Genomic DNA, 23,362 nt, shown 5'->3' on the forward strand with positions numbered 1-23,362 from the left:
ATAGAGGTAGAGAGGTCGAGAGAGAGAGGTCTGGTTCCACACCTCTCCCTCCTCTCTCTCTCTCATATCTGTTTCCCATGACAATAGAGGTAGAGAGGTAGAGAGAGAGAGGTCTGGTTCCACACCTCTCCCTCCTCTCTCTCTCTCATATCTGTTTCCCATGACAATAGAGGTAGAGAGGTCGAGAGAGAGAGGTCTGGTTCCACACCTCTCCCTCCTCTCTCTCTCTCATATCTGTTTCCCATGACAATAGAGGTAGAGAGGTCGAGAGAGAGAGGTCTGGTTCCACACCTCTCCCTCCTCTCTCTCTCTCATATCTGTTTCCCATGACAATAGAGGTAGAGAGGTAGAGAGAGAGAGGTCTGGTTCCACACCTCTCCCTCCTCTCTCTCTCTCATATCTGTTTCCCATGACAATAGAGGTAGAGAGGTAGAGAGAGAGAGGTCTGGTTCCACACCTCTCCCTCCTCTCTCTCTCTCATATCTGTTTCCCATGACAATAGAGGTAGAGAGGTAGAGAGAGAGAGAGAGAGGTCTGGTTCCACACCTCTCCCTCCTCTCTCTCTCTCATATCTGTTTCCCATGACAATAGAGGTAGAGAGGTAGAGAGAGAGGTCTGGTTCCACACCTCTCCCTCCTCTCTCTCTCTCATATCTGTTTCCCATGACAATAGAGGTAGAGAGGTAGAGAGAGAGAGGTCTGGTTCCACACCTCTCCCTCCTCTCTCTCTCTCATATCTGTTTCCCATGACAATAGAGGTAGAGAGGTAGAGAGAGAGAGGTCTGGTTCCACACCTCTCCCTCCTCTCTCTCTCTCATATCTGTTTCCCATGACAATAGAGGTAGAGAGGTAGAGAGAGAGAGAGAGAGGGGTAGAGGTAGAGAGAAGTAGAGGTAGAGAGAGAGAGGTAGAGAGAGAGGTAGAAAGAGAGGTAGAGGTAGAGAGGTAGAGAGAGGGGGGGGGGGTAGAGGTAGAGAGAGGTAGAGGTAGAGAGAGAGAGGTAGAGAGAGTTAGGGAGAGAGAGAGAGGTAGAGGTGGAGAGAGAGAGAGGTAGAGGTAGAGAGAGAGGTAGAGGTAGAGAGAGAGGTAGAAAGAAGTAGAGAGAGAGGTAGAAAGAGAGGTAGAGAGAGAGGTAGAGGTAGAGAGGTAGAGAGAGAGGTAGAGGTAGAGAGAGAGAGAGAGAGAGGGTGTAGGTAGAGAGAGAGAGAGGTAGAGAGAAAGAGGTAGAGGTAGAGAGAGAGGTAGAGGTAGAGAGAGAGGTAGAGGTAGAGAGAGGTAGAGATAGAGAGAGAGGCAGAGAGAGAGAGAGGTAGAGGTAGCGAGAGAGGTAGAGGTAGAGAGGTAGAGGTAGAAAGGTAGAGAGAGAGAGAGAGGTAGAGATAGAGAGAGAGAGAGGTAGAGGTAGAGAGGTAGAGGTAGGTAGAGGTAGAGAGAGAGAGAGGTAGAGAGAGAGGTAGAGGTAGAGAGAGAGGTAGAGATAGAGAGAGAGAGAGGTAGAGGTAGAGAGGTAGAGAGAGAGGTAGAGGTAGAGAGAGAGAGAGGTAGAGGTAGAGAGGTAGAGAGATGGAAGGAAATAATATTAATAATTTGGTGGGTGTTTGTATTAAAACATGTGATTTAGATGTGTATTTTTTTTGTTGCATATCCCAACTCTCCCTGAGACGCCCTCGGAGAGTCTGCCATTATCAACAGTGATCCTGGAGCAATTATAAGTGCCTTGCTCAGGGGCACATAGGCCGATCTTTCACCTTGTCGGCTCGGGGATTCGAACTAGCAACCTTTTGGTTACTGGCCCAACACTCTCGGGAGGGACCACCCCAGAAAGAAAGGGATATTCTGTTGACAGCCTGGTCTGAGGGAGGAGAGAGAATGAGAAATATGGAGAAGAGGAGAGGAGGGGTGTATTTATCTAAGCTAAAAGCTGACAAAAAGAGGTTGATGTATGTGTGTGTGTGTGTGTGTGAGTGTGAGTGCGTGTGTGTGAGTGTGTGCGTGTGCGTGCGAGTGTGTGCGTGTGAGTGTGTGCGTGTGCGTGCGTGCGTGTGTGTGTGCGTGTGAGTGTGTGAGTGTGAGTGCGTGTGCGTGCGAGTGTGTGTGTGTGTGTGTGAGTGTGAGTGCGTGTGTGTGAGTGTGTGCGAGTGTGTGCGTGTGAGTGTGAGTGTGTGCGTGTGTGTGTGTGCGTGCGAGTGTGTGCGTGTGAGTGTGAGTGAGTGTGCGTGTGTGTGTGTGCGTGCGAGTGTGAGTGTGTGCGCGTGTGTATGAGTGTGTGCATGAGGAGGATAAAAGAAAAGCCAGGATGAAAAAAGAAGGGATTACTAGCATGTGCGTGTCGTTGTTGAATGAATATCTGACTACCAAGAGACGACACACCAACTCAGTCAATGTGTCCCAAATGACACCATAGGGCCAAAAGTAGTGCACTGTGTAGGGAATAGGGCCCTGGTCTATAGTAGTGGACTGTGTAGGGAATAGGGCCCTGGTCTATAGTAGTGGACTGTGTAGGGAATAGGGCCCTGGTCTATAGTAGTGGACTGTGTAGGGAATAGGGCCCTGGTCTATAGTAGTGGACTGTGTAGGGCCCTGGTCTATAGTAGTGGACTGTGTAGGGCCCTGGTCTATAGTAGTGGACTGTGTAGGGAATAGGGCCCTGGTCTATAGTAGTGGACTGTGTAGGGAATAGGGCCCTGGTCTATAGTAGTGGACTGTGTAGGGCCCTGGTCTATAGTAGTGGACTGTGTAGGGCCCTGGTCTATAGTAGTGGACTGTGTAGGGAATAGGGCCCTGGTCTATAGTAGTGGACTGTGTAGGGCCCTGGTCTATAGTAGTGGACTGTGTAGGGAATAGGGCCCTGGTCTATAGTAGTGGACTGTGTAGGGCCCTGGTCTATAGTAGTGGACTGTGTAGGGAATAGGGCCTTGGTCTATAGTAGTGGACTGTGTAGGGCCCTGGTCTATAGTAGTGGACTGTGTAGGGAATAGGGCCCTGGTCTATAGTAGTGGACTGTGTAGGGAATAGGGCCCTGGTCTATAGTAGTGGACTGTGTAGGGAATAGGGCCTTGGTCTATAGTAGTGGACTGTGTAGGGCCCTGGTCTATAGTAGTGGACTGTGTAGGGAATAGGGCCCTGGTCTATAGTAGTGGACTGTGTAGGGAATAGGGCCCTGGTCTATAGTAGTGGACTGTGTAGGGAATAGGGCCCTGGTCTATAGTAGTGGGCTGTGTAGGGAATAGGGGGCCATTTGGTACCCCGACGATTTCTGACAGCGCTGAGAAATGCTGAGCTGAATATAATTGTTGACGGCTCTGCAGTGAGCTCTGAACAGGGCTCAGGGAAGGGATGCACTTTCTGCCTGTCAAGAAGACAGGAGAGGGATTTCATGTTCAAAAAAAGGATTTACAGATGGTTTGAAGATCTATAAATAAAAAACATTTAAAAACCGAATAGATAAAAAAAAAACAAGAGGGTGTATTTGTCACATTCATTATTATGATCGTTCCATATAATCAGTCAAATTCAAAATGAAGAGAACGTTTGAACTTTGAAGAGTGGGTCTCATGCATTGGTGGCGTAAAAAATTTACATCGCTGGCCTAAATTTCATGCAACTTGCATCACCGAGATTTAGAATTTCAAGCTGGACAATAAATTCAAAGTTGACATTCCTGATTGCTTGTCCTGATTTTAGGCAGTGGGAGGAAGAAGAGAGGGAAAAAGCCCTGAAACTTTTCCAGTGTATTTCGGGAACAGTTTCATCAAAGTCTCTCTAACAGTTCTAAGAGTGTGAATTAGTTATGGTAGGAGCAGTGGGAGCCAGAGGGAGATGAGAGAGAGAGAGATAAGAGAGGGAGCGAGAGAGAGAGAGATAAGAGAGGGAGCGAGAGAGAGAGAGATAAGAGAGGGAGCGAGAGAGAGAGAGATAAGAGAGGGAGCGAGAGAGAGAGAGAGATGAGAGGGAGCGAGAGAGAGAGAGAGAGAGATAAGAGAGGGAGCGAGAGAGAGAGAGATAAGAGAGGGAGCGAGAGAGAGAGAGATAAGAGAGGGAGCGAGAGAGAGAGAGAGAGAGGGGAGAGAAAGAAAAACCGAGAGAAGGAAAGCTAGAGAGACAGACAGAGAGAGAGAGAGAGAGACAGAGGGGGAGAGGTTAAGAGAGAGAGAAAGAGAGACAGAGATGGTGTTGTTTACTCCTCTCTATAGAGAAAGAGATGGTGTTGTTTACTCCTCTCTATAGAGACAGAGATGGTGTTGTTTACTCCTCTCTATATAGAGACAGAGATGGTGTTGTTTACTCCTCTCTATAAAGACAGATGGTGTTGTTTACTCCTCTCTATATAGAGACAGAGATGTTGTTGTTTACTCCTCTCTATAGAGACAGAGATAGTGTTGTTTACTCCTCTCTATATAGAGACAGAGATGGTGTTGTTTACACATCTCTATAGAGACAGAGATGGGGTTGTTTACTACTCTCTATATAGAGACAGAGATGGTGTTGTTTACTCCTCTCTATAGAGACAGATGGTGTTGTTTACTCCTCTCTATATATAGATAGAGATGTTGTTGTTTACTCCTCTCTATAGAGACAGAGATAGTGTTGTTTACTCCTCTCTATATAGAGACAGAGATGGTGTTGTTTACACCTCTCTATAGAGACAGAGATGGTGTTGTTTACTCCTCTCTATAGAGACAGAGATGGTGTTGTTTACTCCTCTCTATATAGAGACAGAGATGGTGTTGTTTACTCCTCTCTATATAGAGACAGAGATGTTGTTGTTTACTCCTCTCTATAGAGACAGAGATAGTGTTGTTTACTCCTCTCTATATAGAGACAGAGATGGTGTTGTTTACACAACTCTATAGAGACAGAGATGGGGTTGTTTACTCCTCTCTATAGAGAGACAGAGATGGTGTTGTTTACTCCTCTCTATATAGAGAGACAGAGATGGTGTTGTTTACTCCTCTCTATAGAGACAGAGATGGTGTTGTTTACTACTCTCTATATAGAGACAGAGATGGTGTTGTTTACTCCTCTTTATAGAGACAGAGATGGTGTTGTTTACTCCTCTCTATAGAGAGACAGAGATGGTGTTGTTTACTCCTCTCTACAGAGAGACAGAGATGGTGTTGTTTACTCCTCTCTATATAGAGAGACAGAGATGGTGTTGTTTACTCCTCTCTATAGAGACAGAGATGGTGTTGTTGACTACTCTCTATATAGAGACAGAGATGTTGTTGTTTACTCCTCTCTATATAGAGACAGAGATGTTGTTGTTTACTCCTCTCTATAGAGACAGAGATGGTGTTGTTTACTCCTCTCTATATAGAGACAGAGATGGTGTTGTTTACTCCTCTCTATAGAGACAGAGATGGTGTTGTTTACACCTCTCTATAGAGACAGTGATGGTGTTGTTTACTCCTCTCTATAGAGACAGAGATGGTGTTGTTTACTCCTCTCTATAGAGACAGAGATGGTGTTGTTTACCCCTCTCTATATAGAGACAGAGATGGTGTTGTTTACTACTCTCTATATAGAGACAGAGATGGTGTTGTTTACACATCTCTATAGCACATCCTGTGTGATCTTGTTGCATTTTGGAACGAGGTATCTTTTAGTCTCTCTCTCGTTCCCTCCCTGTAATACTTTCTTCAGAAACTACCACCATCCATCTCTTTTCATCCTTTCTCTTTCTCTCTTCACATCCCTCGTTCATGTTGCCATAACACTATCTATCCATCTAATATCGGAAATTGAACATTGAGTACCCACTCTTTTGAGACACTGTTAAACACTCACTGTGAACTTAGTTTTTTGCTTATCTGACAACCAAAAGCACTTTACCTCGTTACCTCAGAGTTCCAAACTAGTGATAAGAAACATATGAGACTGATAACGTCTCCAAAGTCAGATAAGACTTGTCTTTGTCTCCGAGGATAACACAGTCACTTAGCTTTGATTTATTTCACTGCAAAATTAAAAAAGTTGGTTGTTTTGCGTGTGTGTGTGTGTGTGTGTGGTGTGTGGTGTGTGTGTGTGTGTGTGTGTTTTTGTGTGGTGATGAGGAAGTCCCATGGAGACGCTGTCTGGGCCTCTGATTTGTCATTCAACCCCTGATCCTTGACCTCTAACCTCTCTACGTCAATGGACAGACACAGAGTCTGACTGTTATAGATATGTTTATGAGTACTGCATGACCCTTCGCTCTTAGAAAAAAAGGTGCCATCTAGAACTTAAAGGAGTAACCATTTGAAGAACCCTTTTTGGTTCCAGGTTGAAGAACCCTGTTGGGTTCTAGGTTGAAGAACCCTTTTTTGGTTCCAGGTTGAAGAACCCTTTTTTGGTTCTAGGTTGAAGAACCCTTTTTGGTTCCAGGTTGAAGAACCCTTTTTTGGTTCTAGGTTGAAGAACCCTTTTTGGTTCCAGGTTGAAGAACCCTTTTTTGGTTCTAGGTTGAAGAACCCTTTTTGGTTCCAGGTTGAAGAACCCTTTTTTGGTTCCAGGTTGAAGAACCCTTTTTTGGTTCCAGGTTGAAGAACCCTTTTTGGTTCCAGGTTGAAGAACCCTTTTTTGGTTCCAGGTTGAAGAACCCTTTTTGCGTTCCACGGAAAACCCTTTCCACAGAGAGTTCTACATGGCACCCTAAAGGGTTCTACCTGGAAAACAAAAAAGGTCTCTCCTATGGGGACAGCCAAAGAACCCTTCAAGTATCTAGTAACAATGTGCTTTCTCTCATTCTGATGGTTTTCTACTCAACCAAACTAGGACAGTGGCAGTGACAGTGGAGAAGTCCAACTTGTAGAACTTTTAATTCATTTAGCACCATATCAAAATATCATTATAGACGGTATTGTAAAATTCTATAACGGTATGTGGATCCATACCGGTATACTTTAAAATAAGGAAATGTATAAATCACTTCTTACAGCTGATCTAAGGACAGTTTTGGTCATGGGGTTCTTATTGGTTTAGCACAGGTCAGCAAGGGACAGCTGAACTGAGATCATTTGTTGAGAAAGAATCTCTGGCACACCTTGGATGACCTAATAAATTAAGCATAGATGGAGAGAGAGGCGAGATAGAGAGAGAGGGAAAGAGAGAGAGGGAAAGAGGAGAGAGAGAGGGAAAGAGGAGAGAGAGAGAGGGAAAGAGGAGAGAGAGAGGGAAAGAGGAGAGAGAGAGAGGGAAAGAGGAGAGAGATGAGAGAGAGAGAGAGAGAGAGAGAGGGAGAGAGAGAGAGGGAAAGAGGGGAGAGATGAGAGAGAGAGATGAGAGAGAGAGAGAGAGAGAGAGAGAGGGAAAGAGGAGAGAGATGAGAGAAAGAGGAGAGAGATGAGAGAAAGAGGGAGAGAGGGAAAGAGAGAGAGAGAGAGAGAGGTTGTAAAAGAGAGAAGGAGGAGCAGAGTGTGAGAGAGATAGAGAGACAAACAGAGTGCCAGGTGTTCCCGGAGCTCGTAGGGAGACAGTCAGACAGGAGCTATCCATCACTCTGTGTGAGTGTGTGAGTGTCCTCTCGTCGCCAAATAACTACTCTCACGTCTCTCTCTCTCGGACTCTCAGTTCTAAAACAAACGGAACAGACTCCAGACTTGTGTTTAGAGGAATCTATATGTATCCTGTAGTGTCTGTCTAGCTTGTCTGGAATCCTTAGTGACGTGTATGAGTGTGTGCAAATTTACGGTAGGGAGTTAGTAAGATTTATTGACGGAGTTTGGCTGGAAACACAACCACACAGACACATTTCTGACACAAACATGCAGACACACACACCACCCATTAGCACAACTGAGAATTTAGAGTTTTACTAATTTGAAGAGCAGATAGGCTGCCAGCTTTCTGTACGCATGCCGGGCCTCTGATTGCTGGTATGTGTGCGTGTGCATGTGTTGCAGTGTATGTGTGTGTGTGTGTGTCACTCATCTCTCCCCTTGCCACCCAGTGAAATATTACCAGTCATCCGTCCTTTTCACATCCCCATGTTACCCCCGGCAACTACCTCCAAGCAGCCGGTCTCCTTGACAACCCCACTCAGGCCGAGCGATAGAGAGAGGGCCGAGAGAAAAGCCACAGGCGTCAGTCTACTCAACCCCCTACCAGCCACCCTGCCCTAAATCTACCTACAAATAACAGAAAAGAAAACGGCTATTACCATCACCTCCAAAACTGCTGTGAGATACTGGAGAGGAATGGAGACGGGTTATCTGTGTTTCTACTGATCAACAAGGGGAGAGAGAGAGAGAGAGACAAGAGAGAGAGAGAGACAAGAGAGAGAGACGAGAGAGAGAGACAAGAGAGAGAGACGAGAGAGAGAGCGAGAGAGAGAGAGAAAGAGAGAGAGACAAGTGAGAGAGAGAGAGAGAAAGTGAGAGAGACAAGTGAGAGAGAGAGAGAGAGACAAGTGAGAGAGAGAGAGAGAGAGAGAGAGAGAGAGAGACAAGTGAGAGAGCGAGAGAGAGACAAGTGAGAGTGAGAGACAAGTGAGAGACAAGTGAGAGCGAGAGAGAGGCAAGTGAGAGAGAGAGAGGACACTCACACACTCACACTCTCTCGCTCGCTCTCTCGCTCTCTCACTTGTCTCTCTCTCGCTCTCACTTGTCTCTCACTTGTCTCTCTCTCGCTCTCTCACTTGTCTCTCTCCTCTATCTCTCTCTCTCTCGCTCTCTCTCACTTGTCTCTCTCTCTCTCTGCAGCACTTGAGTCGGAGTAAAAACAGGATGCTTATCTAGGCGTTAGCTTGGCGACACACGCACACTTTATGAACAATAGGAGGCTTGTGAAACCTCTCACTGATATTAGTGCACACCTGTGTGGACCTGAGGTCGTCTGTCAGTGTTAGAGGTCGTCTGTCCATGTTAGAGGTCGTCTGTCCATGTTAGAGGTCGTCTGTCCATGTTAGAGGTCGTCTGTCCATGTTAGTGGTTGAGAGGTGTCAGACTCAGGGCAGTGATTTAATACATAGAGTACAATGTTAAATTCAAACAAAAGAAGTTCACTGATTAGATTTTTTTTTTCTTTGGATTAGTCCCAAATGGCATTCTAAGCCTGGGCAAAAGTAGTGCACTACATAGGAGATAGGATGACATTTGGGATGCTGATCTTTGTCTACAGTTATGCAATATCCATCCACTTCTTCGCCAAGAAAGTTGAAAACTCCTTTCATGAGAAAAGGAGAAAGAGAGAGAGAAAGAGAGAGAGCGAGACAGACAGACAGAGAGAGACAGAGACAGATAGAGAGAGAGACAGAGACAGATAGAGAGAGCGAGAGACAGAGAGATAGAGAGAGAGCGAGAGAGATAGAGAGAGAGCGAGAGAGAGACAGAAAGAGAGATAGAGAGAGAGAGAGCGAGAGACAGAAAGAGAGAGAGAGAGAGAGAGCGAGAGCGAGAGCGAGAGAGCGAGAGAGAGACAGAAAGAGAGATAGAGAGAGAGAGAGCGAGAGACAGAAAGAGAGAGAGAGAGAGAGCGAGAGCGAGTGAGAGAGCGAGCGAGAGCGAGAGCGAGAGAGAGTGTGAGGGAAAGAGATTGTTCTAGATTAACTTTGAAAGGGAAAATGTGCACTACTCCACCCAGTTCAACTATATTGTAATATGTTACCTAGCTAACATACAAAAACACTAAGATACATACAATTGAAGTCAGAAGTTTACATACACCTTAGCCAAATACATTTAAACTCAAGTTTTTCACAATTCCTGTCATTTAATCCTAGTAAAAATTCCCTGTTTTAGGTCAGTTAGGATCATCAATTTATTTTAAGAATGTGAAATGTCAGAATAATAGTGGAGAGAATTATGTATTTCAGCTTTTATTTCTTTCATCACATTCCCAGTGGGTCAGAAGTTTACATACACTCAATTAGTATTTGGTAGCATTGCCTTTCAATTGTTTAACTTGGGTCAAACGTTTTGGGTAGCCTTCCACAAGCTTCCCACAATAAATTGGGTGAAATTTGGCCCATTCCTCCTGACAGAGCTGGTGTAACTGAGTCAGGTTTGTGGGCCTCCTTGCTCGTGCACGCTTTTTCAGTTCTGCCCACACATTTTCTATAGAGTTGAGGTCAGGGCTTTGTGAAGGTCACTCCAATATCTTGACTTTGTTGTACTTAAGCCATTTTGCCACAACTTTGGAAGTACGCTTGGGGTCATTGTCCATTTGGAAGACCCATTTGCGACCAAGTTTTAACTTCCTGACTGATGTCTTGAGCTGTTGCTTCAATATATCCACATAATTTATCTATTTTGTGAAGTGCACCAGTCCATCCTGCAGCAAAGCAACCCCACAATATGATGCTGCCACCCCAGTGCTACACGGTTGGGATGGTGTTCTTCGGCTTGCAAGCATCCCCCTTTTCCCTCCAAACATAACGATGGTCATTACGGCCAAACAGTTCTATTTTTGTTTCAAAAGACCAGAGGACATTTCTCCAAAAAGTACGATCTTTGTCCCCATGTTCAGTTGCAAACCGTAGTAAGACTTTTTTATGGGGTTTTTTGAGCAGTGGCTTCTTCCTTGCTGAGCAGCCTTTCAGGTTATGTCGATATAGGACTCGTTTTAATGTGGATATAGATACTTTTGTTCCTGTGTCCTCCAGCATCGTCACAAGGTCCTTTGCTGTTGTTCTGGGATTGATTTGCACTTTTCGCACCAAAGTACGTTCATCTCTAGGAGACAGAACGTGTCTCCTTCCTGAGCGGTATGTCGACTGCGTGGTCCCATGGTATTTATACTTGCGTACTATTGTTTGCACAGATGAACGTGGTACCTTCAGGCATTTTGAAATTGCTCCCAAGGATGAACCAGACTTGTGGAGGTCTACAATTTTATTTCTGAGGTCTTGGCTGATTTCTTTTGATTGTCCCATGATGTCAAGCAAAGAGGCACAGAGTTTGAAGGTAGGCCTTGAAATACATCCAGAGGTACACCTCCAATTGACTCAAATTATGTCAATTAGCCTATCAGAAGCTTCTAAAGCCATGACATCATTTTCGGGAAATTTCCAAGCTGTTTAAAGGCACAGTCAACTTAGTGTATGTAAACTTCTGACCCACTGGAATTGTGACACAGTGAATTATAAGTGAAATAATCTGTCTGTAAACAATTGTTGGAAAAATTACTTGTGTCATGCACAAAGTAGATGTCCTAACCGACTTGCCAAAACTATAGTTTGTTAACAAGAAATTTGTGGAGTGGTTGAAAAACAAGTTTTAATGACTCCAACCTAAGTGTATGTAAACTTCCGACTTCAACTGTAAATAGGACAGGTCTCAGGGAAACTAGAGAGACACATCTGTAGAAACACAAACATTCCAATTCCAAGATTCCAACACTCTTAAACCACCACCTCACCCACCGACACAATTAACATTCCCCACTACCATTCCACACTACGATTCAGCACTACAATTCCCCACTACCATTCAGCACTACCATTCCCCACTAGCATTCAGCACTACCATTCAGCATTACCATTCAGCATTACCATTCCCCACTACCATTCACTACCATTAGATACTGTATCTATTCCAGACTAACATTAGATACTGTATCTATTCCAGACTAACATTAGATACTGTATCTATTCCAGACTAATATTAGATACTGTATCTATTCCAGACTAACATTAGATACTGTATCTATTCCAGACTAACATTAGATACTGTATCTATTCCAGACTAACATTAGATACTGTATCTATTCCAGACTAACATTAGAGACTGTATCTACTCCAGACTAACATTAGATACTGCATGCATTCCAGAACCCAAATCCCAACAATACTGTAACATACGGACGGACATTAGACACTGTATGTATCAAAGTTCACTCAGCCTATGACTGTATTTACACTACTGCTAAAATACACCAATATGACTTCCTGCTACAATAAATGTGAAATAAAATGTACAACGTTAACTGTCTATCTATGAGGCTTAGACAGGTAACAATCTAGTATTTAAGTTGACTCAGCCGTCACACGGTTAACTATCAATCGGTGTACTTTTGGCACATGTTTTCTAATTAATACAGTTTTAATTTCCCCCCTAACTATTTATCTAAAATTAAAATCACATTTTATTGGTCACATACACATGGTTAGCAGATGTTATTGGTTACATGGTTAGCAGATGTTATTGGTTACATGGTTAGCAGATGTTAATGGTCACATGGTTAGCAGATGTTATTGGTTACATGGTTAGCAGATGTTTTTGGTCATTACACATGGTTAGCAGATGTTATTGGTCACATGGTTAGCAGATGTTAATGGTCATTACACATGGTTAGCAGATGTTATTGGTCACATGGTTAGCAGATGTTATTGGTTACATGGTTAGCAGATGTTTTTGGTCATTACACATGGTTAGCAGATGTTATTGGTCACATGGTTAGCAGATGTTATTGGTCACATGGTTAGCAGATGTTATTGGTCACATGGTTAGCAGATGTTATTGGTCATTACACATGGTTAGCAGATGTTAATGGTCACATGGTTAGCAGATGTTATTGTGAGTGTAGCGAAATGCTTGTGCTTCTAGATCCGACAGTGCAGCAGTGTCTAACAGGTCATATCTAACAATTCCACAACAAAACCTAATACACACAATCTAGTAAAGGAATGGGATAAGTATATATATGAGTATAAAATATATGGATATATCTACGTGGGTAAATATTTTCATAATATAGAATCCCTCCCTCAGTGATATACCGCCTGGATACTTTACTTAGAGCAGTAGAACTGGAGAACACACACGCACACACACACACAGGGGTTTGGCGCCACTACGATGACATCATGTTGTGTTCGTGTGGTCCTAAACAGCTAAGTAATTTATCGGTTCTGTCAACTCTCCCATACTCAACACTGTACTTATCCTTACACACACACACACACACACACACACACACACACACACACACACACACACACACACACACACACACACACACACACACACACACACACACACACACACACACACACACACACACACACACACACAAACACACACACACACACACACACACACACAAACACACACACACACACACACACACACACACACACACACACACACACAGCCCTTAAACTTCGATGCTTCCGCACTCCTAGACTTTTCCGGTAACTACAAAATTAGTGTCTACAACATCTACTTGTGTTTGGTTCATATGCTGTATTTCATGGTGTTTGGGTTAACATAAGTTGCACAGTTAATGGCTGGGTTTTCTCAAAAGGATGTACATTATGGATTTCTCTATGGCTCTGAGTCCCAAATGGCACCCTTTTCCCTATGTAGTGCACTTCTTTTGACCAGAGTCCTATGAGCCCTGGTTAAAAGTAGTGCACTACATAGGGAATAGGCTACCATTTGGGATGAAGCCATGGTCTCAACTTGAAAATAGCTCACCAGAGTGAGTTACCACCACAACACCCTAATGAGTATAATCAAGAAAGAGGAGGGAGAGAGGGGGGACAGAGGAGGGAAAGAGAGGGCAGAGAAGAGGGAGATAGGAGGGAGAGAGGGGGGGCAGAGGAGGGAAAGAGAGTGCAGAGAGGAGGGAGAGAGGAGGTAGAGAGGGGGAGGGAGAGACAGAGGAGGGAGAGAGAGTGCAGAGAGGAGGGAGAGATGAGGTAGAGAGGGGGGACAGAGGAGGGAGAGAGGGGGGACAGAGGAGGGAAAGAGAGGGCAGAGAGGAGGGAGGAAGGAGGTAGAGAGGGGGGACAGAGGCGGGAAAGAGAGGGCAGAGAGGAGGGAGAAAGGAGGTAGAGAGGGGGGACAGAGGAGGGAAAGAGGGGGAAGAGAGGAGGGAGAAAGGAGATAGAGAGGGGGGACAGAGGCGGAAAAGAGAGGGCAAAGAGGAGGGAGAAAGGAGGTAGAGAGGGGGGACAGAGGAGGGAAAGAGGGGGAAGAGAGGAGGGAAAGAGGGGGACAGAGAGGGTAGAGAGGAGGTAGAGAGGGGGGACAGAGGGGGGAAAGAGAGGGCAGAGAGGAGGTAAAGAGGGGGGACAGAGGAGGGAAAGAGGGGGCAGAGAGGAGGGAGAGAGGATGAAGAGAGGAGGGAAAGAGGGGACAGAGAGGAGGGAGAGAGGATGAAGAGAGGGGGGGAACAGAGGAGGGAAAGAGAGGAGGGAGAGAGGATGAAGGGAGGAGGGAAAGAGGGGGCAGAGAGGAGGAGGAGGAAGAGAAGGGAGAGAGGATGAAGAGAGGAGAGGAAGAGGGGGCAAAGAGGGGAAGGAGCGGGGCGAGAGAGGACGGAGAGAGGGGAGAGAGGAGGGGATGAGAGGGCAGAGAGAAGGGAGCGAGGAAGAGGAGGGAGAGGGAGAGAGGAGGGGAGAGGAGGGGAAGAGGAGGGAGAGAGGAAGAGAGAAGAGAGGAGGGAGAGAGGAGGGGAAGAGGAGGGAGAGAGGAGGAGAGAGGAGAGGAGGGAGAGAGGAGGGAGTGAGGAGGGAGAGAGGAGGGGAAGAGGAGGGGAAGATGAGGGAGAGAGGAGGGAGGAGGGGAGAGGAGGGGAAGAGGAGGGAGAGAGGAGGAGAGAGGAGAGGAGGGAGAGAGGAGGGGAGAGGAGGGGAAGAGGAGGGAGAGAGGAAGAGAGAAGAGAGGAGAGGAGGGGAAGAGGAGGGGAAGATGAGGGAGAGAGGAGGGAGTGAGGAGGGAGAGAGGAGGGGAAGAGGAGGGGAAGATGAGGGAGAGAGGAGGGGAAGATGAGGGAGAGAGGAGGGAGAGAGGAGGGAGAGAGGAGGGGAAGATGAGGGAGAGAGGAGGGAGAGAGGAGGGGAAGATGAGAGAGAGGAGGGAGAGAGGAGGGAGAGAGGAGGGGAAGATGAGGGAGAGAGGAGGGAGAGAGGAGGGGAAGATGAGGGAGAGAGGAAGGAGTGTTGAACATAGCAGAGAAAAGAGCATAAAGATTTAAAGAGTTCTGAAGAGTGTTTCTGTTTTAAGTTCTAAGGTGTGTATTTGTGCATGTACATCACTGCATAAAGGTGTATCTAGTCTCTCTGTGTGTGTGTCTGTGTGTGTGTGTGTGTCTGTGTGTGTCTGTCTGTGTGTGTGTGTCAGTGTGTGTGTATTCCTACCTTCAGTCTCCTCTGCAGTCTCAGGTGAGGGTGTGTCCTGCCCCCAGCAGTCAGTCTCCTCTCTCCCTGCAGTAATTATTATGTTTAATTATTATTATGTACTTCTGGCTTGCCTAATGCTACTAACTTATATTAATACCGATAACAAATAACAATCGGTGGTAGAGACAGACATACACACATACGCACAATGGTACAGAAGTTTGAAGTTACGAAGGGGACTGGTTCAAATAACTCTGGACCAGCTGAACCCTTCCCCCGCCCCAAGGCATGTTCAACAGCACGCAACAGTGTTGTTGTTACGTTCAGATAGAAATACGCTAAGCAGAACAAAAAAATACTTCTCTGACATGTAGAACAGAAGTCCGTCCCAGCTCCACCCACTAGAAAGACAGTGAGACCTCTCCTACCTGCAGTATTGACGTGGACCACTAGTAGGCGTCGTAGAGACACCAAGTCAGTGTCCTTTAAGCCCGCCTCCAACTGCCTCACCACGCCACGCCCTGGCTGGCTCGTCACCACGGTTACCTGGAAGCCAATGGGAGATCAAGGAGTCAATACGTCAATCAAACCACTTAGTGTACAAAACATTATGAACACCTGCTCTTTCCAGGACAGACTGATCAGGTGAATCCAGGTGAAAGCTATGAACCCTTATTGATGTCACTTGTTAAATCCACTTCAATCAGTGCTGATGAAGGGGAGGAGACGGGTTAAAGAAGGATTTTTAAGCCTTCAGACGATTGATACATGGATTGTGTTTGTGTGCCATTCAGAGGGAAAATGGGAAAGACAAAGAGAACGAAGTGCGTTTGAACGGGATATGGCAGTAGGTGCCAGGCGCACCAGCTGGTGTTAAGAGCTGCAACACTGCTGGGTTTTTCAAGCTCAACAGTTTCCTGTGTGTATCAAGAAAGGTCCACCACCCCAAAGGACATCCAGCCACCTTGACATAACTGTTGGAGTCCACATGGTCCAGTATCCCTGTGGAACGCTCTCCACACCTTGCAGAGTCAACATGGTCCAGCATCCCTGTGGAACGCTTTCCACACCTTGTAGAGTCCACATGGTCCAGCATCCCTGTGGAACACTCTCCACACCTTGTAGAGTCCACATGGACCAGCATCCCTGTGGAACGCTCTCCACACCTTGCAGAGTCAACATGGTCCAGCATCCCTGTGGAACGCTCTCCACACCTTGTAGAGTCCACATGGTCCAGCATCCCTGTGGAACGCTCTCCACACCTTGTAGAGTCCACATAGTCCAGTATCCCTGTGGAACGCTCTCCACACCTTGTAGAGTCCACATGGTCCAGTATCCCTGTGGAACGCTCTCCACACCTTGCAGAGTCAACATGGACCAGCATCCCTGTGGAACGCTTTCCATAACCTTGTAGAGTCCACATGGTCCAGTATCCCTGTGGAACGCTCTCCACACCTTGCAGAGTCCACATGGACCAGCATCCCTGTGGAACGCTCTCCACACCTTGCAGAGTCAACATGGACCAGCATCCCTGTGGAACGCTTTCCATAACCTTGTAGAGTCCACATGGTCCAGTATCCCTGTGGAATGCTCTCCACACCTTGTAGAGTCCACATGGTCCAGCATCCCTGTGGAACGCTCTCCACACCTTGTAGAGTCCACATGGACCAGCATCCCCGTGGAACGCTTTCCACACCTTGTAGAGTCCACATGGTCCAGTATCCCTGTGGAACACTCTCCACACCTTGTAGAGTCAACATGGTCCAGCATCCCAGTGGAACGCTCTCCACACCTTGTAGAGTCCACATGGTCCAGCATCCCCGTGGAACGCTCTCCACACCTTGTAGAGTCCATGTCCCGACGAATGGAGGCTGTTCTCAGGGCACCACTGGGGGGTGGAGGGTGTTCTTGTCCACTCCGTGTCAGTCACCCATTCAATGAGTCAAGACTACAAGTCGTTTGATGGAGAGAGTGTGTCTGTCTGACTGACTACAAGTCGTTTGATGGAGTGTCTGTCTGACTGACTGACTACAAGTCGTTTGATGGAGAGTGTCTGTCTAATCTACAACCTTTCTACAATACACCTGGAGATCCCCAGATGGAGCAACGTGTCCTTGGGACATTCTGAAAATATTCAGACCCATTGACTTTTTCCACCTTTTGTTACATTAGAGCTTTATTCTAAAATGGATTAAATAGTTTTTTCCCTCATCAATCCACACAACACCCCATAATGACATCACAATACCCCATAATGACAACACAATACCCCATAATGACATCACAATACCCCATAATGACATCACAATACCCCATAATGACATCACAGTACCCCATAATGACATCACAGTACCCCATAATGACATCACAGTACCCCATAATGACATCACAATACCCCATAATGACATCACAATACCCCATAATGACAACACAATACCCCATAATGACATCACAGTACCCCATAATGACATCACAATACCCCATAATGACATCACAATACCCCATAATGACATCACAATACCCCATAATGACATCACGATACCCCATAATGACATCACAATACCCCATAATGACATCACAATACCCCATAATGACATCACAATACCCCATAATGACATCACAATACCCCATAATGACAAAGTAAAAACAGGTTCAGAATTTTAGCAAGTTAATACATTTAAAAAAAGAAATATCCCATTAACGTAAGTATTCAGACCCTTTACTCAGTACTTTGTTGAAGCATTTCATTTGGTAGCGATTACAGCATCGAGTCTTCTTGGGTATGATGCTACAAGCTTGGCACACCTGTATTTGGGGAGTTTCTCCCATTCTTCTCAGCAGATCCTCTCAAGCTCTGTCAGGTTGGATGGGGAGCGGCGCTGCACAGCTATTTTCAGGTCTCTCCAGAGATGTTCGATCGGGCCTCCAGACGTGACGCTTGGCATTCAGGCCAAAGAGTTCCATCTTGGTTTCATCAGACCAGAGAATCTTGTTTCTCATGTTCTGAGAGTCCTTTAGGTGCCTTTTGGCAAACTCCAAGTGGTCTGTAATGTGCCTTTTACTGAGGAGTGGCTTCCATCTGGCCACTCTACCATAAAGGCCTGATTGGTGGAGTGCTGTAGAGATGATTGTCCTTCTGAAAGGTGATCCCATCTCCACAAAGGAACTCTGTCAGAGTGACCATCGGGTTCTTGGTCACCTCCCTGACCAAGGCCCTTCTCCCGTGATTGTTCAGTTTGGTCAGGTGGCCAGCTCTAGGAAGAGTCTTGGTGGTTCCAAACTTCTTCCATTTAAGATTGATGGAGGCCACTGTGTTCTTGAGGACCTTCAATGATGCAGACACTTTTTGGTACCCTTCCTCAGATCTGTGCCTCAACACAATCCTGTCTCTGAGCTCTACAGATAATTCCTTCGACCTCATGGCTTGGTTTTTGCTCTGACATCCACTGTCAACTGTGGGACCTTATATTGACAGGTGTGTGCCTTTCCAAATCATGTCCAATCAATTCAATTTAACACAGATGGACTCCAAATTAACATCTCAAGGATGATAAATGGCCAGGGCCCTTGTTTCTTTCCCTTTAGCTTGGAGCACAAGAGATTGGTGAGATTGGTGAGATTGAAATGGAGCACAAGAGATTGGTGTTGTAACAGGCTCGTGGTAACAGCTGGAGCGGAATCAGTGGAACGGTATCAAACACAAACACATCAAACACACGGTTTAAAGCCGTTCCATTCGCTCCGTTCCAGCCATTATTATGAGCCGTCCTCCCCTCAGCAGAGATTGGTGTTGGAACGGGCTCGTGGTAACGGCTGGAGCGGAATCAGTGGAACGGTATCAAACACGATTCGATGGCATTCCATTCGCTCCGTTCCAGCCATTATTATGAGCCGTCCTCCCCTCAGCAGCCTGAAACGGGGAGCTTCTTCTTGGAGACAGCCAGTCTGTGACTTGATGATGGAAGATCACAATCAGTAGGCCTACTTTATGGAGAGAAACAAAAAAAAACATAAAGCCCTTATTAAACTCCTGACTACACCTTTTTGTCCGGTTTATCTGATGACACACAGTCCTAAAATCTCTTTCTGACACATTTACACACCAGATCAGAAGAGAGAAAAAAAATAACAGATAAATGATAAATTATCTGATAAATCTGATATTATGATAAATTAAATTCAACCCTGAGTAACATCTTTCAGTAGTAATACATTCAAACATCACAAAATCACATTACTGGGACCAGAAAATAATAATATATAATCCTAGTAAATATCCAGGTCCTAACAGCCCGTATTCCTAAATACTGCACTACATCTGACCAGAAATACCTGGGTATTTGGTTGGATGACAAGTCGTCCTTTAAAGTTCACGTCGTGGATAAAAGCTGTGATAAAAGCTTAAATTGGGTTTTTAATTTTAGGGTATTAATTTTGTATTTATTTTTTTATTTCACCTTCATTTAACCAGGTAGGCCAGTTGAGAACAAGTTCTCATTTACAATTGCGACCTGGCCAAGATAAAGCAAAGCAGTTCGACACATACAACAACACAGAGTTACACATGGAGTAAAACAAACATACAGTCAGTAATACAGTATAAACAAGTCAATATACGATGTGAGCAAATGAGGTGAGATAAGGGAGGTAAAGGCAAAAAGGCCATGGTGGCAAAGTAAATACAATATAGCAAGTAAAACACTGGAATGGTAGATTTGCAGTGGAAGAATGTGCAAAGTAGAAATAAAAATAATGGGGTGCAAAGGAGCAAAATAAATAAATAAATTAAATACAGTAGGGAAAGAGGTAGTTGTTTGGGCTAAATTATAGGTGGACTATGTACAGGTGCAGTAATCTGTGAGCTGCTCTGACAGTTGGTGCTTAAAGCTAGTGAGGGAGATAAGTGTTTCCAGTTTCAGAGATTTTTGTAGTTCGTTCCAGTCATTGGCAGCAGAGAACTGGAAGGAGAGGCGGCCAAAGAAAGAATTGGTTTTGGGGGTGACTAGAGAGATATACCTGCTGGAGCGTGTGCTACAGGTGGGAGATGCAATGGTGACCAGCGAGCTGAGATAAGGGGGGACTTTACCTAGCAGGGTCTTGTAGATGACATGGAGCCAGTGGGTTTGGCAACGAGTATGAAGTGAGGGCCAGCCAACGAGAGCGTACAGGTCGCAATGGTGGGTAGTATATGGGGCTTTGGTGACAAAACGGATTGCACTGTGATAGACTGCATCCAATTTGTTGAGTAGGGTATTGGAGGCTATTTTGTAAATGACATCGCCAAAGTCGAGGATTGGTAGGATGGTCAGTTTTACAAGGGTATGTTTGGCAGTATGAGTGAAGGATGCTTTGTTGCGAAATAGGAAGCCAATTCTAGATTTAACTTTGGATTGGAGATGTTTGATATGGGTCTGGAAGGAGAGTTTACAGTCTAACCAGACACCTAAGTATTTGTAGTTGTCCACGTATTCTAAGTCAGAGCCGTCCAGAGTAGTAATGTTGGACAGGCGGGTAGGTGCAGGTAGCGATCGGTTGAAGAGCATGCATTTAGTTTTACTTGTATTTAAGAGCAATTGGAGGCCACGGAAGGAGAGTTGTATGGCATTGAAGCTTGCCTGGAGGGTTGTTAATAATAATAATAATAATAATAATAATAATAATGTAATAAGGCTTGCTTCCCGCTTATGGCTAGAAAGAAGTTTGTTCAGGCCACTTTTCTCTCTGTAATTAATTATGGCGACTTGTTGTATATGCATAGGTTAAATAAAAAATGAGAACCCTGAAGTAGGCCATTTGGTTGTTTTCTCCTGTTTCTTCTCTTCCTGTATAGAAGGACATCAGTGCTGGTCGAGAATGCATCCCAAATAGTACCACATTTCCTCTACAGTACTCTACTGTTGACCAGAACCCTATGAGGGATATAGTGTAGGCCTATTTAGGGAATAGGATTCCATTCAGGACACCGGCCAAAATAGGAAGTCTGTTTCAGAGCTAAGATGGAACACAGAGCCATATGTTTAGTGTCTGTGTTCTCTAATGGTGTTCTGTGTTCTAATGGGTCCATTCATGTCAGCGCCTGGTCGGAAGCTGGTACGCTAATGGCTCTGACCGGAGCTTCTACAATCTGAGAAATGCTCAAAAACCTAAAGGACTGCCCATCTCTCTCTCTCTCTCTCTCTCATATATATATATATATATATATATATATACATACACATAGGATAACCCTTTAGTTGTCCTAATGCATTCATTACACTCAGGGATTTTTCTGCCGTTAAAATCGCTTTAGGGGGCGGGTAGCCTTTTAATTCAGGAAGCCTAAATCAAAGAGTGTAAAAAAAATTATGTATACAGATATCCTTCGGGATGGAAAAACACTCAATATAAACGTGAACGGCTAACACCGGATATAACGTATGTAGGAAAGATAATGGACCTATATCTTTTTTTTTATATATAATCTTTGAGAACTAACAATCACCAAAATATAAAAAAATAGAGATATTAAGCAGAGAATTTAAATTTCCAAAACCAATTAATTTAGTAGTATTGATTTTGTTATTATGTTTGAGCAAAAGAACACAGCATTATGTGTTGGTAGAATGCATATAATTGCAGGAAATTAGCTTTAAAACTGTCAATTCTCTCACTTTTATGGAGAAATTTATAGAATTGCAGGAAATTGGCTTAAAAATGCACAAAGATAAATCTGCTCTGCCAAGATGGGGGACTCTAAAATGTTCAGCCACGCCCTACACAGCCACTTTTTGATCCCAACAACTAATAGGGGGAGCCAGTTTCAAGCAGTAACCCAAATGAAATCATCTGTAACACATCAGTGAGGTGAGGCGTTCTTTAAATCTGGTCCAAACCTGGTTCAAACCTAGTCCAAACCTGGTCCAAACCTGGTCCAAACCTGGTTCAAACCTGGTCCAATAGGGTGTGCATGTTTTTTGTTCTAGCCCAGCTATTACAGACCTGAATCAACTAATCAAAGGCTCTCGTTTCAGTACTCACCTCTACAGATCCATTGTTGTTGGCCTGGTTCGGAGTGGTAGTGTGTCGCGTGTACTGTTTAAACTGCTGCAGGCTGTCCAAAACAGCCTGTTTGAGCAGTTCCCCTCTAGGTGCGCGGACGCACCCCTCTCCGGGTATGGACCTCAGCTCCTCCACACAGGAACGCAGTCGGGCCAGGTTACCCCTCACCTGCTGGAGTAGAGGAGATACATGGAGGAAGGGGGAGAGATAATGTGGGGGTTAGAGAGAGAGAGAGCGCAATGATTTATTTACTTCATTACCGTGCCACCATTCTGACTCACATATAAGTCATCAGGCATGCATCTTTTAAAGAGAGAGAAAAGAGAGAGATAACACAACACACTTCTCTCTCCCTCCTTCCCTCTTACCACGAATGGCAGCAGACATTCATGCTGTCTACTCAGAGCGTAAAGGCTAAGCAGGGGCAGTCTACAGGGTCCGTCCAGACTACAGGCCAGAGTCAGGAAGTTATCCAAAGCCTCACACAGCGTAGTACCAGTCTCTGACCACCAGGGCGGTGACGCGTCCACGATCAGAACACGGGGCGGTTGCCGTGAGAACAAGGAGGGGCGGCACACCTGGAAGGAGGAGGAGGGGGGGCCAGAGCGGTTCCTTGCGTCCATGGCAACGACGGAATCAGGATCTAAACAAAACAATAGTAAAGGAAACACAAGGATGAAGCAAGAGGAAGGATGACGGTAAACAAACATTAAATCATTTGTTGTTTAAAGCTACAATCTGGGATTCATTTGTTGTTTAAAGCTACAATCTGGGATTCATTTGTTGAGGGAAATGTCTGCCCCGCCACTTGCTTTGGTATATACACTACCGTTGAAAAGTTTGGGGTCACTTAGCAAATTTTTTTGGCCATTAAAATAACATCAAATTGATCAGAAATACAGTGTAGACATTGTTAATGTTGTAAATGACTATTGTAGCTGGAAACTTCAGATTTTTTAATGGAATATCTACATAGGTGTACAGAGGCCCATTATCAGCAACCATCACTCCTGTGTTCCAATGGCACGTTGTGTTAGCTAATCCAAGTTTATCATTTTAAAAGGCTAATTGATCATTAGAAATCCCTTTTGCAATTATGTTAGCACAGCTGAAAACTGTTGTCCTGATTAAAGAAGCAATAAAACTGTCCTTCTTTAGACTAGTTGAGTATCTGGAGCACCAGCATTTGTGGGTTCAATTACAAGCTCAAAATGGCCAGAAACAAAGCACGTTCTTCTGAAACTCGTTAGTCTATTCTTGTTCTCAAAAATGAAGGCTGTTC

The 23,362-nt window shown here is 45.1% G+C and overlaps 1 protein-coding gene across 1 annotated transcript in view; it reads right to left on the reverse strand.

Moving 5' to 3' along the window:
* The window catches only part of LOC139417037 (meiosis 1 associated protein), a 62,162-nt gene extending 39,459 nt beyond the window's left edge, over positions 1-22,703 (reverse strand). Inside the window, exons 1-4 of the mRNA XM_071166271.1 lie at positions 22,449-22,703; positions 22,060-22,251; positions 15,471-15,588; positions 15,061-15,126 (exon numbers count right to left, since the gene is read on the reverse strand). Coding sequence (XP_071022372.1) covers positions 15,061-15,126; positions 15,471-15,588; positions 22,060-22,251; positions 22,449-22,703 — 631 coding nt within the window. The remainder of the gene's footprint in view (positions 1-15,060; positions 15,127-15,470; positions 15,589-22,059; positions 22,252-22,448) is intronic.
* Positions 22,704-23,362: the final 659 nt, after the last annotated feature.

The sequence above is a fragment of the Oncorhynchus clarkii genome, chromosome 9 (assembly GCF_045791955.1).
Source record: "Oncorhynchus clarkii lewisi isolate Uvic-CL-2024 chromosome 9, UVic_Ocla_1.0, whole genome shotgun sequence".
Classification (NCBI taxonomy): Eukaryota; Metazoa; Chordata; class Actinopteri; order Salmoniformes; family Salmonidae; genus Oncorhynchus; species Oncorhynchus clarkii.